We start from the raw sequence: 18,381 nt of genomic DNA, 5'->3' as shown, positions 1-18,381 counted from the left end.
ACCCTATCACTCATGTCCATGGTCTGCCATTTCCAGGGTGATCTATTCAAAGATCACTTAGTAGAGTTCCTGCTGAGACCCCACCTCTTCCCAAATGGTGATGAGATCTACTGCCGCCCCCCTGGTCCAGCGGGTGCCACATTTGCACAAGACGTTGGATACGGAGAAAGGGGCCATAGTTGCAAGAGGACAAACAGATGAAGGCAAGTAATGGATGGGTAGACCAACCTTTGCTCAGTAAGCAAAGGATGGATCTGAGGATGTCCCTGATGGACAGATGTTCCCAGTGATGAATGTATACATAGTTGTGTGGGTGGGTGCAAGCTCTGATGCTGATCTCAAGCACATGATGAACAAAGAATGGCCTGCAACTCACTGTTCAGGGTGTTCACTGTTCTGTAATAACTGTTCAGATGCATTTTACTATGTTCCAGGACAAACTGCTGCTACTTTTTAAGCCCACACTGATTTTAGGGCTTTGACATAGGACAATGGAAATGGCCTTCTGAATGACTATTTTGTCCTGGGAGAAACCACTTTCTCTTGGGACATATTTGATGTCTGTTCATAATCCATGAGATGACTGTTCCTGGTACAACGGTGTGAACCAACCCATCACTAGACCAATTACTTGGTGGATATAGCCCAACCCACATGTGACCATCAGGAACATGTATAAGTTAAACAGTGGAGAGGTATGAACACTAACGACACTGCTCTGAATTTGAGGCTGGAAATCTGAGGTTTCCAATTACTCTTCTAAATATAATGCTATTAAAAGGGCAGAAAAGCCTAGCAGCAAATGAATCATGTAAACCAAACACTTAAAACAGTAGCTTTCTAAACTTCCTAACATGTAAGGAATGAACTACAGTATGAAGTATTGTGGCTATCCTTGAGCTCTAACATGAAGCCAAAAGGCACCTAGACACATACCAGATGCCTGCTCTGAGACATTCTAATTAGAAGATGTCAGAGCAGACTCAATTAACTGAGTAAATTAGAATGCTCCAGCAGCCATGGCATCATGTGTATTAAGCACCCTCGCATTTCAAAATGGCAGTGGGGGTGCTTTAACTAAAGCTCGTTGGACCAACTTTAGTTAAAGCGTCCCTGCTGCCATTTTGAAGTGTGGGACGCTGAATATATGAGATGCTGTGGGCATTTTAATTAGTGCAGCTCCCTAGAGCTGTGCTAATTAAAATGCCTCTCTCTCCCTTTCCTCCCAACTCTGGAGCACATGTAAAGAAGCCCACAGTTTCTAAGAAGGAATTAAGCGGTGGTTAAGAATTCACTTCCCCAAAGTCTCTGTTTACAGGCAGAACTTTCTGGTCACCAGTGGACACTGGTGACAAGAAAACGCCAGGTCTGGAAGTACAAGGCAAACATGCAGCTAAGGTGAGGATGAATATGGTTAATACTCCAAGCAGTAGTTACAGATTTTCCAAAAAGTACATACTTTTACCAGAGAAGTTAATAAATGCCCTAGAGAAAGACAGATATTCCAATATCAATATACCTTGGTATAATTATGTCTGGATTCATTCTCCAGCTTGCATATTTCTCTGTTCAGCTCCCATCCAAGTCTCTCTGACAGGGCATCATCCCCATTCTCCCTAATTCGGCTTGTTCCATCATCCATAGCTGAACCCCTGGTTTCCACAACCAGTCTCTGCTCTATAGCTGGGTAGTAGGCCCGAGGTTTCTGGTAACAGTGCTCACTAGTGATATAAGACTCCTCCAAAGAAGAAACAGTTGAGGGTTTTTCAACTGTTCCACTGAAAGTTCTATAACTTGTAGTCTCTTCTTTGTAGCAGTCCTCTTCAATGTGAATGATGTGTTTAGTAGCAGTTTTTTCGCCAACTGTAAATGGTTTCCAAGGATGACACCAAAGTTTTAAGTCGGGATGTTCTTTGTTTCTGCTCAAAGACAAAACAGTAAAAATGACCAAATTTAAAACCTTAAGCTTTTCTAAATGGTAGGGTAATAAAGGATGTCTATTTTGTAAATAAATGAAATAAGAACATTCTAATTGAGCACACAGGAACTAACAAGTTTCCCTAAAAGTAAGTTTCCTTATCTATTCTGGAACACAATTTGATTTTAGTGACTTCTGTGCATTATTTTCCACAAAGGTTCTGCTATTAGATTTACTGTTTTTACTGTGGTGTTCCATTATATAACATCACATTATCTGATTAAATATTGGGAGGTATAAGTCCAATTTGGCACATCAGAATTGCCTACCAAGTTTTCAATCAGAATTCTCTTGTGTAATGATAAGCAGGGATCCTGATTTTCTCTGATTAAAAAAAAGACAAATTCTCTGATAAAACTCCCAAAATTTGTGATTAAAATTAAAGGCCCTCCCCAGCCCCCTGACTCTGCTGGTGCCCCTCACTCCCCGACAACAGCCCCACAGCCCTGCTAGTGCTCTTTGCCTCCCACCCACAGCCCTGCAAAAGGGACCCCCACCTGCCGGACTATGGGGCCAGGAATCCAGGTCCACAGTCCCCTGCCCCTGACAGAAGTCAGCGGCTGCTGCAGTGAAGTGGAGCATGGAGCTGCCTCCCCTCACCCCACTGCCTGCTATAGGCTCGGGCGGGGGGCTGAGCCAGCAGCAAGGGCCACAACTCTAGTCTGCTGTCTGCACTGCCCCATGTACACAGGAGACACATTGCCAGGACAGCACAGAGCTCATAGCAGCAAGCGCTGCGTGTCCATGCTCTGCCCTGAAGTGCTGGGTCACACCTGCCAGGCTGAGGAGGCACCAGGGAAGGGTAGCAGGGTGGAAGCACAAGCCCGCCCTGTGTAGATCTGGGGGGCACGTTCCCCCCATACTCCCCTGCGAGTTCACGCAGTGGCGGGGAGCTGCCCCCCCCGCCGCCCTTAGACAAGTCCTCCACGGTCCTGTCCTACTGGGTCCCTGCGACTGTGTACACTGTGGCCCTGGGCCCTTAGCTCCACACATTACCTGGCAGGGCAGCAGCAGCAGCCCCAGCCCCAGCCCTGCCCAACTCCGTCCCTTCTTCCCTCCCTCCCTCCTAATGGGGGCCTCAATCCCCACTCTCACTTCCCTGCAGGAACTGCTCTCCAGGCTGTCTAGAGCCATGTGCATGTACATGCATGTGGTGTCCTCTGCCCGACTGCCTTCCTCCTGGCTCCCTCCCAGCCCCTTGGCAGGGTGGAACTCTTCCAGCCTGCAGAGAGCTCGCTGTGGGTTTCTCTGCTTACTCCAGTAAGGGGGAAAATCCATGTTCATAGATTGTAAGGCTGGAAGGCACCATGCAGGAAAGATAAGTGGGGGTTAGGTGACCCCAGCAATGTGACTGTTTAGTTTCCTCTTGGAGATTTCCAGGGTAGGTGATTGCACCACCTCAGGAAGGAGCTTATTCCACAGTCTAAACACCCTGACTGTGAAGAAGTTTTTCCTAATGTTGAGCCTGAATCTAACTTCCAGGAGTTTGTAGCCTTTACTTCACTTTTTCCCCCTCATGTGCCCTGGTGAACAGTTGCTCACTGAGCCCTTGATGTACTTCCCTAGTGTAGTAGTAAGCTGCTACCAGGTCCCCTCTCAGCCTTCTTTTTGTCAGGCTGAAGAGTCTCAGATCCCTCAGCTTTTCCTCATATGGCTTGCCTTTTAAGACTCTGATCCTACGGGTGGCTCTTCTTCAGACTCTCTCAAGCTTTTCCACATCCTTGTTAAAGGGTAGTGCCCAGAACTGGATGCACTACTGCAGCTGCGGTCTCATGAGTGCTGAGCAGAGCAGAAGAATCACCTCCTTGATTTTGCTGGAGATGCAATGATTGATGCATGCCAGAGTATTATTTGCCCTACTGGCTACAGTCTTGCACTGCTGGCTCATCTTTACCCTGTGGTTTATTACTACCCCCAGGTCCTTTTCATTCGTGGTGCTAATCAGTTTGGTGCCACCAAGCCCGTAGGTGTGCTGGGGGTTGCTCGTCCCAAAGTGGAGCACTTTACATTTCTCGACATTGAACTTCATGAAGTTCTGATCTGCCCAACTTGATAGCCTGTCTATGTCTGCCTGTATCTGTAACCTATCTTCAAATGTGACCACGCTTCCCCATAACTTGGTGTCATCTGTGAACTTGGCCAGTGAGCTCTTCACTCCCACATCCAAATAATTAATAAAGATGTTGAAAAGTACTGGACCAAGTACCAACCCCTGCGGGACACTGCTGCTCACTTCACACTAGGATGACACCAATCTGTTCATTACGACTCTCTGGGTCTTACCCTGCAGCCAGTTTCTCACCCACCTGACTGTCTCAGAGTTAAGCCCACAATCTTTCAATTTTCTCACGAGGATATTGTGGGATACTAGATCAAAAGCATTTTGGAAGTCTAGGTATACAACGTTAACCTGCTCTCTCGTGTCCAAGTGGAGAGTTACTCGGTCATAGATCTGCTCATGAAAGGGGAGATGTGCAGGGCAGGGTGCACATTGCCAGGGCACCGCAGAGCTTGCAGCAGCAAGGAGCTTCCCCACCCAGTTCTGCTCTGCTCTGCCAGGTCTCACAGGCCCCTGGGGGAGGGCAGCAGGGCAAGGAACCCGACCCCACAGTGGGCGGCTTGTCCCCACCCTTCACACAGAATCTGGGGGGGCACATGCCCCCTTGTCCTCTGGGAGTGTGTGCAGTGGAAGGGAGCCAGCCTGCCCCTGGCCGAATCTGCAGAAGGCAGCCTGCCCCTCCTCCCCCCATGAGCGCTGCTCTGACTGTGCCACTTGCAGGATAAGGGGAGCCAGCTGCTGCTTTGACTGCAGCAGCTGGGACTCAGGCACAGCTGTGGGGTCAGGGGGCTGCAGATCTGGGTCCCTGTAGACCCAGTCAGGTGCCTACGTAGCCACCAATGATACTGCCAGGAATGACACCTAGCCCTGCCGGAAGGGGCAGCTGGGGCCCCCCTGCAGCAGGGCTAGGTGGGGCAGGGGCTGTGGGTGGCGAGTGAGGGGCACCAGGAGTCAGGGGACTGTGCGTATGGGGGTGGGGGAGGGGGGACTGAAGGGCACCAGCAGGGCCAGGGGGCTGTGGCTTGGGAGTGAGGGGCCTGGACCCGTGTCCTGATGAGCGAAGGGGACAGGGGGAACTCTGATTTTCCATGATGAAAAACCCCAAAACAAATACCAAAATGTATAGGTACTTAGAATTTATTTTACTATAGTGATTGAGGCACTGGTAGGCTTCCAAATTGTTTTAAAGTTGTAAATATATCAATAAAACATTGTGTTCAGTTGACACCTCTCTCTCTCCATATATACAGACACACACACACACACACAGAGGAAAGAGGAGGAAATGCTGGGGAGCCAGGTTAAAATATATATAACGGAGTTTTATTTTAATCATGGATTTGGGGGTTTTTATAATCAGTGAATTTGCAATTTTTTATTGGGGAAAACCAGGGTCCCCAATAAGTTGAGCAGTAAGCACAGAGCAGTCGCTCTGGAATAATCAGCTCAGGTGCTGGATTGCTTTGAAGAGACTTTTCTCTGTGCTACCAACTTAGGGTGGCTAGAGTGTTTGAGGATTTTTTTCCCCCTTTTTCCCCAGTGGTGCATGTCCCCCTCCCCCAATTCTTCTGGTGTTTGGTGTGAAAGTGCTTGTGGTGTGTTTTTTTCCACTCTTCCCCCCTGCACCCCCCCTTTTTTTTTCTCCTTACAGTGCAGGTGTTCTCCAGGGAGCAAAGGAAGCACAAATGGAGGATGAGTCAACTGTTGTAACCTGTGTGGGTTATGTCAGGTTCTTGTTCCTTCCAAGTGTAAGCTGGTGTCCACCCTGGAAGAGACTATTTGAAGACTGGAAGCATGGGTATCTACGCTACACTGCATCTGGGGCAAGGAAGACTTACTTGGACAAGAGTTACGAGAGGCTGGTGCTGGAGATGCCAAAGGGCAGTAAGAAGTAAGTGCCAGCATGCAACTACTGAAGGAGGGTCCCCAGAACTGAAGAGCAGCAGACTGAAGTCAGCAACCACTTTCAAGCACTATGAAGTAGAATTGCTGAAAAGGTAGAGGAGAGGACATTTGCAGGCATGAGGCAAAGGAAGCAGCAGCCTAGAGGGCAGGAAGTGCAAGGCCCCAAGGACAGAGGCTCTAGGACCACTACACCAATAAGGAAGAGAAAATTAGTGGTGGTTGGTGACTCCCTTCTGTGGTAGACAGAGGCACCAATTTGTCCAGATTTGGGGGTCTGAGAGGTGTACTGCATGCCTGGAGAGTGAATTCAGGAAGTCACAGAGAGACTACCAAAGCTCATGTATCCTTTGGACCACTACCTCTTCCTGCTTGCGTATGTAGGCACCAATGATACTGCCAAGAATGACACTGAGCAGATCAGAGGTAATTACAAGGCTCCTGGAAGAAAGATTAAGGAGCTTGGAGTACAAGTGGTATTACCATTGATTCTTCGTGTGGAAAGCAATTCCAGGCAGAAACCATTGTATCCTGGAAGTGAACAGGTCTGAAACAGTGGTGTCAACATAAACGTTTCTGGTTTTTTGACAATGGGAGAAGGACTGCTATCAAGAGAGGTGATCCATCTGATGAGTACGGAGAACAACATCTTTGGGAATTGTGGCTGCTGACAGACATGAGAACCCTCCCCCACCCCCAAATGGTGCTTTACTTTCAGCTTGGTGTGCCCCCATGCTAAGCTCAGTGCATGACCAGAAGAGGAACTGCATCAGTTTGACCTGGCTTGCCCAAGCATATATATAAATTGCATGCTTCAGCTTTTATCTACTTACTGACTGAATTAACTATTAGATAAAAGTGCCAAAAAAAACCAGCTAAAGTGCACGATCTATACAAATGCTGGGGAGCCAGGTCAAAACGACAATTTCTCTTCTGGTAAAGCACCGTTGTGGTATTTTTTTGTCCATGTCTGTCAGTGGCCTATCGGGCCAACCTAGTAAGGAGGGCTTTAAACTAAGTTTCACAGGGGATGGTGATCAAAACCCTGAAGCAACAGAACACACAGTTCAAAGGGCAAAGGACTCAAAGAAGCAATTCAACTCTGGGGAAGGGTCAGAGAGCTACAAGCCTGCAACAAGCAGCACAAAAGGGAAGTAAGTAGGTCAAAATGCAAAATACCTCTGATGCATGTATACAAATGCAAGAAGTATGGGAAATAAACAAGATGGACTGTAAGCTACAGCCCGTGAAAAGAACTAAGATCTGATTGACATCACAGAGACCCAGTGGGACAGCTCTTATGACTGAAATGTCAACATGGAAGGTTTACAGACTATTTCAGAAGGACAAGGTTGGGAGAAAAGGTGATGGGGCCTTGAATGTCAAAAACACATACACTTGTTCTCTGGTTCAGGAGGAACAAGGCCGGAAAGTAGAATGCATCTGCTTGAAAAGGAAAGGTGAAAGAGGCAGCACAAATATAATGGTGGGGATTTGTTATAGGCTACCAAATCAGGAAGAGGAGGTGGATGAGGCACTCTTCAAACAGGTGACAAATCTACCCAAAACCTATAGGATGGTACTGATGGGAGACTTCAATTTTCCAGACATCTGCTGGAAGAACAATGCAGTCAAACCTATAACGTCCATCCAGTTCCTAATGCATGGAGGACAAATTTCTGTTCTAGAAAGTGGAGGATACAACCAGGGGATCATCTATCTTGGATCTTGTCCTGACCAAAAGGGAAGAACCAGTGCAGGATGTGAAGGTGACAGATAATTTGGGAGGAAGTGATCATGATGATACAATTCCAGATCCTGAGATAAGGAAAGCATGAGGTCAGCAAAATTATGATGACCACAGGCTTCAGCTCCCTCTTAGGACCTGTCCCCATCTCAGGCCAGTTGGGACCTCGAGCCTCTTTGTTCTTTGGGCATCCCTTGCAGTGGGCCCCTTGCCCTTCAACCCCTCTCTGGGTCCTTGCCCCAGCATGGGCCAGCCGAGGTCCCTTGGGACAAGCCTGAGCTGCGTGCCTGCTTTTTCCCCCTCACAACTTTGCTGGATCCCACAAGCCTCAGGCCTCTCATTGGCCTGAGCTTTCCCAAGCTAGGACTGTGTGGGGGCTGGAGGTTATTAGGCACCCCCAATCCACCATTCACCAGGGTGGTAACTGGCCTGGCATTTCTGGGGAACTGTTCCGCTACAAATAAGCCCACCAGGCCACCTATCCCTGGCAGAGCACAGTTTTAGGTCATGCCCAAGACCTGCAGCCTCCTCCATCCCCATAGCTCTAGCCCATAAACCTCCAAGATGTTCCTGAGCCTCAGCTCAGCTGGCTGATGTTTCTCTCATGCCATGAAAAAAAGGCAAGAAGGAGGACTCAGCAAACTACAGATTGGTTCGCCTCACCTCAGTACCTGGGAAGATACTGGAGCAGATCCTAAGGAAAGACATTTGCAAGCATTTGGAGGAGGAAAGGCTAAATACAAGCAGCCAGCATGATTTACTCAGAACAAATTTAATCAAACAAACTTGATCTTCTTTGACAAAGTAACTACTTGGGTGGATGAAGGGAATGATGTGGATATAGTGTATCTGGACTTTATCAAGGCTTTGGACAAGGTTCAGCACAAGCTTCTCCTAAACAAATTGGAGAAATGTGGGCTAGATAACACTACTACAAGGTGGATAGATAACTGGTTCAATAACGCCAGGCAAAGGGTAACTACTAATGGATCCATGTCAGAATGGCAGGAGGTTTCAAGTGAAATCCAACAGGGGTGTGTCCCATGCCTGGTGTTGTTCATCATGTTCGTTGGTGATTTAGATGTTGGCATAAAAAGCTTTTTGAGCAAGTTTGAGCATGACATGAAACTGGGAAGGACTGCAAACGTTAAAAGATGTGAGCACAATTCAGATTTCGGCAGATTAGAAAAATTAAGCTACAGCTAACAGTGTGAAGTTCAATGCAGACACATGCAAAGTACCACAACCTCAGGAGGAATAATCAAAAACACAAAAATAAAATGGTCACACCTGGCTGGGTGACAGCACTACGGAAAAGGACTTTGGAGTCTTGTTAACCACAGACTGAATATGAGTATGTAGTGTGATACAACCGCTCAAAAGGTGAATGCAGTTTTGGGATACACCAACAGAAACACTAGGTGCAAGACATGGGAGGTGAGAGTGCCTCGACTTGACACTGGTTAGGTCTCATCTGGAGTATTATGTGCAGTTCTGGGCTCCATATTTTAAAAAGGATATGGAGAAGTTAGAGAGGTTCCAGAGGCAGGCAACAACGATGATCAAGAACTTGGAAGGCAAGTCATAGGAGAAAAGACTGAAATACTTGAAGAGCTGCCATAAAAAAGAGGAAAAGCAACTTTTTTCTCTTGCTGCACAGCGGCTTGAAGTTGCAGCAAAATAAGTTTAGATTAGGTATCTTGAAAAAAATCTTCATTGTTAAAACAGGGAGGCAGTGGAACAGACTGCCTAAGGAAGTTGTGGACACTGAATCACTGAAGATGTTCAAGAAGAGGTTGGACAGCTACTGTTTGGGAATGATCGAGGCGTAGCTATGCCTAAATTTTACCAAATGCATTTCTCATGCTTCTGAGCTTTGCTGGTTGTCCCCATGACCCACCCCCACCTTTCTACCATGTGTCAGTGTGTTTTTAAACCTTCCCCAGAGACACTGGGTATTGGCTACAGCCAAGGTTGGGGACTTTGACTAGGGTGCGCCAATGCTCCTGCTTGGACCAAAGCCAAATGTTCCTGGCTAGAGAGTTTTGCCCCTCGGCTCAGGGTCAGACTGACTGACATATTTGGGGTGAAGAAGGAATTTTACTGCATGGTCAGATTAGTATGGACTGTGGGGGTCAGGGGGAGGGTGTTTGCCTACAGGTTTCCCTTGCTTTACATGGGTTCTATATGTGTGAATTTGCTCTTATATGATGACCCTTTTTATATCAAAAAGTTGTTATATGCTACGGGTGTAAGGCATATATGCTAGGTGTATATGCTAGGGGTGACCACAACATCAACTGCTTCAGGGAAAGAATGAACAATGGAATAATCAACAACACACGCCACCATAACAACCTCTCTCTACCAGAGAGAAAGGCCATAGAATCTCTAAGATCTAACCACCAAATAGTAATAAAACCAGCAGATAAAGGAGGAGCCATAGTCATTCTAGACAGTGAACACTACATAAAGGAAACTAACAGACAGCTCTCTGATACCACCTACTACAAAGAACTATAAGAAGATCCTACTCCCCCTTTCACCATGAAACTAAAAAGTACCATCAAATCATTTCCATCAGGACTACAAGAAAAACTACAGACCTTGATCCTCCCCACTACCCAACCCAGAGACTTTTTACATGCTCCCTAAAATTCACAAACAAGGGAACCCCAGCAGACTTAGGATCCCCTGGTTGGAAATGATAACTAAGGAAATATCAGGTTTTGTTGAATCAATCCTAAAACCACTTGTCAGCCAAACAGCAAGTTTTGTCCAAGACACTACGGACTTTCTATGGAAACTTAAAAACACAGACCATCTTCCCAGCAACACCCTCCTAACCACCATGGATGTTACCAGCTTATATACCAACATCTAACACCAGGGTGGCATCCAAGCCTACCTTATATATCTACAAGAGCAATATTACAACTCAGAGAACAGACCCAAAGATATTACTGACCTTATACACTTCATCTTCTCACACAACAATTTCACTTTAATAACCAACACTTCCTCCAGACCACAGGCACAGCTATGGGCACCAAAATGGCCTCACAGTATGCCAATCTTTTTATGAGCCACCTGGAAGAAGAATTTCTCAAGGACCGCACCATCCAACCCTTGCTATACGTAAGATATATCGATGATATCTTCATCATTTGGACTGAAAACCTGCAATCTCTGATTGAGTTCCATCAGAAATTCAACAATCACCATCTCTCCATCCGACTTTCTCTAGAATACTCCAGCACCGACATCTCCTTTTTAGACACGATGATCAGTATCCAGAACGGTAAAATACAGACCACGTTATACAAGAAACCCACAGGCCAACATACATATCTACAAAGAACCAGCAATCACCCTAAACACACCAAAAAAGCTGTGATATACAGCCAAGCCCTCAGATACCGCTGAATTTGAACTGAGGAGAACCCGCAGGACTGCCACCTCATCAATCTTAAAAAGCTTTTCACCCAACAAGGACACTCCTCCAGAGAGATAGATCTGACATTTGAAAAAGACACTTATATGAAGAATTGCTGCAGTATAGAAGAAACCCCCCCCCACAAATCACACACTGCTGGTTATGACATATCACCCTTCCCTCGAACCCATATGGAAAATCCTCAAACAACTGCAACCCATACTAGAAAGAGACCCTATTCATAAAGAGGTCTTCCCAGAGCCACCCATCCTAGCCTTCAAACAAGTACAGAACCTCACTAACCTCATCACCAGATATAAGCTTCCTCAGGCCCAGAACACATCAAATGCATCCAGACCATGACAAGAAATACAAAACCTGCCACAACGTCTCCACCACCCCCACAATTACTACACCCCACAACAGAGCCATCAGCATTCCCAGATCTTACAGCTGCACCTCCAGAAATGTAATACATCTCATCCAATGCACCAAATGCCCTGATGGAAAATACATAGGAGAGACCAGACAACAACTGTGCACCAGAATGAATGTGCATGGAAATCTATCAAAGACAAGAATACCCAACTACCTGAGGGGGCACATTTCTCACAAGAAAACCACTCTCTCTCCAATCTCTCAGTTCTAATCCTCAGAAGAAACTTACAAAAGACTTCTCAGAGACGAGCCTATGAACTCCACTGCATCAACCTCCTGGATATAAAAAAATCAGGGACTAAATATAGACACTGGATTTATGGCACGTTATAACCTGCCTGACATCTAACTCCCCAGGTACCTCTCCACTATTAAACTGCTACATTCGTCCCCCTTCTCCCCCCTCACCCAGCCTGTCACTTACCTACTGACTCCTCAATTTACATCTTCACTGACTGCCTGTCTCACATGGCTCTGGCTTCTTTACTATTCTCATTCCATCCAGGAAGAGCACACACCAACTGCAGAGACTTCCTCAGCCTGACATAGGATTTTTAAACCCGAAAGTTTGCTAAAAGTTTTTTTCCAACTATTTAAGTTGGTCTAATAAAAGATACCAGATTCACCCAAAGAACCTTGTCTGCCCTTCTATGCTAAGTAAATTCACTTTTATGCGATTGGTGTGGTAGAAGCCTGCAGTCAGCTGCTTTATCCAGTGCATTGTGGGCACAATGCACCAAAATAGTTTCCTGCGTGGCTCTGTGTTCTTCGCTTGTTATCTGCAACATGTGTTTCTGTAGTTGTCATCCCCATTATGACAGTGCCCTGTGCTTTTGTGTACTGTCTGCTGCTGGTGAGTACCAACATTGTTTTGTAAAAGTGGTAGAAATGGGTCTGGGGGTCAGTACATTACAATCCCCAGTAGGTTCCCTTTATATCAATCTGAGTACGCATGCTGTTTTCTGGGAACACATGTACAGGATAAAGCAAGGGAAACTTGTAGTGAAAAACATGGCCCTCTATCTGGGATTCCTTGAGCGTATATTGACAACAGTTCACAGAATCAGGACGTTGGCTGATACGGTTCCCCTGCTTTACCTGTGTCAGGTTAGGGTGTTAGGTCTGTGTTGTCAGGGTTGAGGGTAAATTATTCATTGTATAGGCTGGTTTAAATGGGGATGATTCCACCTCAAGGAGGGGTCAAACTAGATGACCTGTGGAGGTCCCTTCCAGCCCTACTTCTCTATTATTCTAGGATTAAAGAAAAGTTTGCAATAATGAATTAAAATCTCATCTCTAAGATCAAGACAGATTTTCCCAGCAAGATATATTCATCTACAATGAACATGACAAGAATTGCTTTGGTATTGTGATTTCTTTAATCATTAAAGTATTCTTCTTAATTATTCTAAAATATGAGGTCTACCATAGATAGAAGATATGCATTATTTAATGAAAAATGGAAGCGTCAGCTGGTATTCATTTTCCTTCCTATCCAACACTTAAAAAGATTCACAGCTGATAGCACAAGAAATATTTTTCTGGTTCACTTTACTTCATTCTCAACTACATTTAGAATGTTCTCCCAAATTAAAAGAACAAATCTGATAACTCCACTGTAATGGCGCCATGATACTCCTTTTAAAAAAAAGTCTAAAGTTGCTTAGAATTTTATAAGGTTAAATAGTACAGTGGAGACGATCAAAATCTGATCATCACCTATGTATAACCACCAAAGACTTTTAGTTCATGAAAACATTGAGTTTCTGTTATTATTACGTTGTACATTCTATTTATCAATAAGGTATCAGAAGATACATAAAGGAGAACAAAGCTGTCAGCATCTTTGGAACTTCTGCACAAACTATTTCCACAGATTTGAACCAGGCACAAAACAGAAGAAAATTAAATACCACCCAATGTTAACCTATGAGAGAATAGAGGAGACCCCCGATAAACAGTTAAATTATTTCAGAGTGCTGCTATAGCACACTGCATTCAACCTTATTTGTACTATTTGTTCAGTGATGATAAACAATTCTCTGAAGAACTGGGTAATAGACAAGCGCTAGTGTGCTTTTTATATTTTATAAAATAAAAAGCTAATTAGTGTGCATGTCTCTGCATCTGACATCATATTCTTGTTCCAGCACATGCCACAATTTCACAAAAACGTCTTTCCAATCCATGCTTTAGTGGCCAAGATTTCCTTTCCACATGTTATGGGCAACAATGTATATACAGTGCCATGTTATAAAAAAAAGATACAGGTTTCTCTCTATTTATGTGCTACATGCGTTCCTGGAGAAAGGTGCATAAATCAAATTCACATAAAGCAAACCCACTTCATACTGTAATAAATAGGGATAGGTTCCCATGGCAGTGAGGGAGGGAGCGAGTGAGGCTTGGACTAGGGAAGGGGCAGGGGGAGGGGTGCAGTTCTGGGGGCTGCACAAGGGAGCAAAGCAGAGGGAACAGAGCAGCACTCACCCCAGCCCCTGCTGCAGTGGCCCTGGGAGCAGCTGGTGCCAGCTACCTGCAGCTGCTGGGCTGCACCGTGCTCCGCCTGTTCCCCTGCGGCCCACCCCAAGCTCCAGGAAGAGCCCGATGCTGCCTGCGGCGGCAGCCTGCTGTTGTCCCATGCACAGATCCAGGGGCACGCTCCCCCTGGGAAGAGCCCAGCACAGCACCCCCAGCCCGCAGCCCTCCTGCGGGCGTGCGGAGCAGCAAGAAGCACACCTCCTCTCCCTCCAACGGTTCCCTCTGCAGCTGGCACTGGCCACTCCTGGGACCACTGCAGCAGGGGCTAGGGTGAGCGCAGACAAGCTGCACCACGCCCTGTGCTGCCTGGGGCTCTGCTTGTTCCCATTCACCCCAGCCCCTGCTGCTGCAGCAGCCCCCGGAGCAGCCAATACCAGCTGCCTGCACCAGGGCACAGCACAACCCAGCAGGGCAGGCGCAGGGGGACAGGTGGAGTACAGTGCAGCCCAGTGGCTGCAGGCAGTTGGCACCGGTGCTGCTCCTGGGGCTGCTGCAGCAGGGGCTGGGATGAGTGGGACCCTGGCCCCATGGCCCTTTCACCTCTCCCCACAGACTTACCTGCTCGGGATGGGGGGGGGGGCACCTATGCCGATCGCATGAGACAAATTTACCTCACATATAATGTATTATGGGTCTAAAAATGCTTATCACATAATAGCGAATTTGCATATATACAACCCGCATAAATTGAGGGAAACCTGTATGCTTAAAGAACAGATCTGGTCAGTGAAGACCTGAGTGCTTTCCATCTCCAGTGAATGCATGGAGTCAAACCACACAAGGCCTCCACCTTTTAACTACAAATGAACTCACCAACTACACATTGACGGTATGGACAAACATGCTTTAACTGCTTGAAAAGTGGAAATGGAGTGGCTGTAGCCATTATGTTACATCTTTATGACTCTATAATGGTACAAATTAGATGTAGCACTGTAACTTTAATCCTGTTTCACTGATGGTTAAAGTTACAGTTTTTTAGTTTACTTGTATTGTTCAAGAATTATGCAGAAATAACTGTTATAACTTAATTGATTGTACTGGTATCATTTGATACTGACAGAATTATTTTGGTATCATTTGATACTGACAGTATTATTACATATGTCTATACCCTGATTCTCTAAGCATCAATACTTTTAATTTTTCTCCTAAGGAAACTAAAGTTCCTAACAAACAAAAAACACTCCTGTTAGTTACTTCATACCTTGATGCCACACACAGCAAGTATTTTATTTCGTAGTTGAAGGAGTCGGAGATCTATAAGCACTTATAACCCCTTGCTATGTAACACTAGGAAATAGAAGTCCTAAAAAAGCCCAACATACTCAAACTCCACATCCTTCACAGAGAATAGGAAGGTGATAACAAAGGGATCCAATAATGAAAGGATGCATATTTGCACACTGGATGGCCTTGTATTTTTTTGCATTCCACTATTTTAAATTTTGTCTTCAATTTAATCAGTTACATCAGACTGAGGTGCAAAGAGAAAAGTTGGATGAAGATGCCTAAAGCTTTGCTTTCCAAATGACTGCTGCTTTCACTATTCAGTGAATGGATAAATATTTAACCAATCTTTCAAACCGCTGAAATTGAGGTTAAGAGAATAAAATTATTTTCAGTCACCAGAACATTAAAAGCATGCAAAAATACTGCCAACTCAAGAAAAAAATATTCACCTACTGTAGTTATGCACTAATATATATGTATGTATGCTGGAATATTCTGTAATGTTTCTCTTTGTGTAGGTACTACCCAGACACACCTTACAGAAAGTATAATTATTGGAAAGCTGTTGAAATCTGAATGGCCACATTCTCATTATGCATTACAGAATAATAATAGAGATGAGTAAAAAATGTTTTTAGTAGAAAAATTACAATTTGGTAGCACTAAGATGAAAATGATAAAGGGGTTAAAGAGTACTGACACCGGGTTTTCAGAGTTATCATAAGGGCCATGTTACACGCTGTACTTTGAGCTGCTCAAAAGTTGATGGAGCAGTCACACATTCAAGTCAGCAAGGGCTGTGCAGACTGAAAAGTAAGAATCACCCCCTCCCATTCTGGGCCCTGCCTCTCAGGGTTCCTCGCTGCCCCTGCCCACCCCACCCTGCCCTGGCTTCCACACTGCCCCTGGGGCTTTCCTCCTCCCAAACACCTACCCTTGTATCTGTGTCCCTCAGTGTACTTGTGGCCACCCCTGAGCCCAGGGAGTGACAGCAGCCAGACAGGCAGGTTCCCCTTCCCTGCCTGCTCCCGTGGAACAGCACCAAGTAAGCCAGGGTAGAAAGCGGGGGTGAGCAGGGATCTGAGGTGCGGAGGGATGGCAGGCCCGACCCAAGGGGAATGGGGGGACAGGGGTGGACAGTGGGCCAATCTAAGCTGGTGGCTCTTTTTCTGCCCTATGGGGTATCTCCCTGCCCCCTCAACCCTAAGGCTCCTCCCCCGTCTTCCCCTCAGCTTACTTATGGCTGCCAGCACTAGCCCTAGGGAGCAGGCAGGGAAAGAGCAGGCAGTGGGCCCAATCCGGGCCTGGCAGGGGAGGTGGGGCAGGTTTACACTAAGGTGAAGCCTAGAGTGGCTATACATTAGCATAACACAAGCTAGGTAATACAGATCAAGAGACAAACCTAACCTGGTGTGGTGTAACTAAGTTGCCTCAAGAGTGTTTAAAACTAGTTTCACATGTTAATGTGTGGACAATCTAGGGATTAAGAGCCCCAGAAGCTGCCTAAAATTAACATGTAACAAGGTCATAAGATAGCTAGGTGAATATTTTCTCTCTCTATATATACTACTACCATACATTCTTTTATACATTAAAAGGATGGATATGGGTGTGCATGTGTGTGTAAAACAAAATGTGCATCTACCCCATTCCCCACATACTATTTGTTTAATGTTCACTACTTCAAAGAGTTGATCTATTGTTTTCTAGCACAACTTATCAAATCAAACTCCCTTCCTACACATCTGTTGAACAGTATACACATATAAATTAGCTTTCTCAGTTCTAATTTCTGAAATCCACTTACAAATATCAAATCCATGCCAACTTAGACTTAAACATTGCTTACTGTAAAATGCTCATCTTCAGCTGCAGTCCATGCAGAACTTCTATCACTCTCTGTACATCGCCAAGAAGTTGGTGAGTGGCTACTATCTTCCTGGAGTTCTGGTGGGAATAATTTTCTTCCAAAAATGCTAAGCCATGCATGTGACCATTACTTAACCACTCCTTCTCATACCAGTACTTTAAGCTGGATCTCCGACCTAAAGCAACAGTAATGAGTGGGTTAAAATTAAACATTAAGGTAACTTTGGTATGTGAACATTACTCGTAATACTTCTACTCAATTTAACATCTACAAACAGAAGTCTGGAAATAAAGTATTGCAGTAATTCTTAATAATAGCACAAGTGAGGACCCTATTTGATACTGGACAGCTCCCTGAAGATGAGACGACTGTTTGAAGTAAACGGTACAGATGATACCTTGCCCAAGGAATTCTACTCAAGTGTGAAGCCAGGAGTATTCAGTGGACCTTGAGGACTTCTGAGCTAGACAACTGTATTTGATAAACACTGTAATCTTTTTTACATAAATGAAAATATACATTCTTATCAACAAACTATTGTACATTCTAGTAATGACAATAGTTTATAACTAGAGCTACAGATACATGTTTGTACAACTGATACTATAGAAAAAAATGGACCACAAGGCTGTAACTTCATTGGAAGCCTCTTTGAAACCCAACAGTTAGTCACATTACATGACAGTGCACTGAGAGCTACTAGTTTTGACTAAGAACTAATTCAAATATAAGAAGCTATAATAAATGTTAATAAAGCTAGCTTTTGCTTAGGAAGTTGGGCAATCACAAAGACAAATGAAATGCAACCGAGTCATCATATGAAATATGATAAACACATAATAGTAACAACAAATCATAAAGCCGAACCAAGCAGCATCAAAATAGCAGCTGATGGTAGAGATGCATCCCAGCCAAGGACTAAGTTAGTTAAAAAGAAGCAACCTTCTAAGAAGGTGAAGATTCAATAATTGCTGGCTGTGGTAGATACTCATGAAAGAGTGAGTTTCAACTGTGGGGAAACACCAGGGTGAAAAAATAGCCTATATAAAACCTAACAGTAAGACCTAAAAAGAGAAGTGGTCCTGGAGCAAAGAAACATCTAGGACAGGGGTGGGCAATTATTTTAGGCAGAGGGCCGTTTACAGAGTTTTGGCAAGCCATCAAGGTCCGCATGGGT

At 45.2% G+C, this 18,381-nt stretch overlaps 1 protein-coding gene and 1 pseudogene across 11 annotated transcripts in view; one reads left to right on the top strand and one right to left on the bottom strand.

The window, feature by feature from the left end:
• The window catches only part of PHF20 (PHD finger protein 20), a 210,843-nt gene that overhangs the window by 27,645 nt on the left and 164,817 nt on the right, over window positions 1–18,381 (bottom strand). For 9 of the 11 annotated variants that reach the window (XM_090064537.1, XM_090064533.1, XM_090064535.1 and 6 more), the window contains 2 exons: window positions 17,184–17,379; window positions 1,520–1,922 (listed from right to left, as the gene is read on the bottom strand). In XM_090064537.1, coding sequence (XP_089920663.1) covers window positions 1,520–1,922; window positions 17,184–17,379 — 599 coding nt within the window. The remainder of the gene's footprint in view (window positions 1–1,519; window positions 1,923–17,183; window positions 17,380–18,381) is intronic. The other 2 variants (XM_090064534.1, XM_090064532.1) reach the window with 1 other exon arrangement.
• On the top strand, window positions 10,003–11,083 carry LOC149856510 (uncharacterized; annotated as a pseudogene).

Source organism: Crocodylus siamensis, chromosome 10, assembly GCF_052110815.1.
Source record: "Crocodylus siamensis isolate JL-2025a chromosome 10, ASM5211081v1, whole genome shotgun sequence".
Taxonomy (NCBI): domain Eukaryota; kingdom Metazoa; phylum Chordata; order Crocodylia; family Crocodylidae; genus Crocodylus; species Crocodylus siamensis.
The sequence above is the reverse complement of the archived record's forward strand: the minus strand, read 5'-3'. Positions and strand labels throughout refer to the sequence as shown.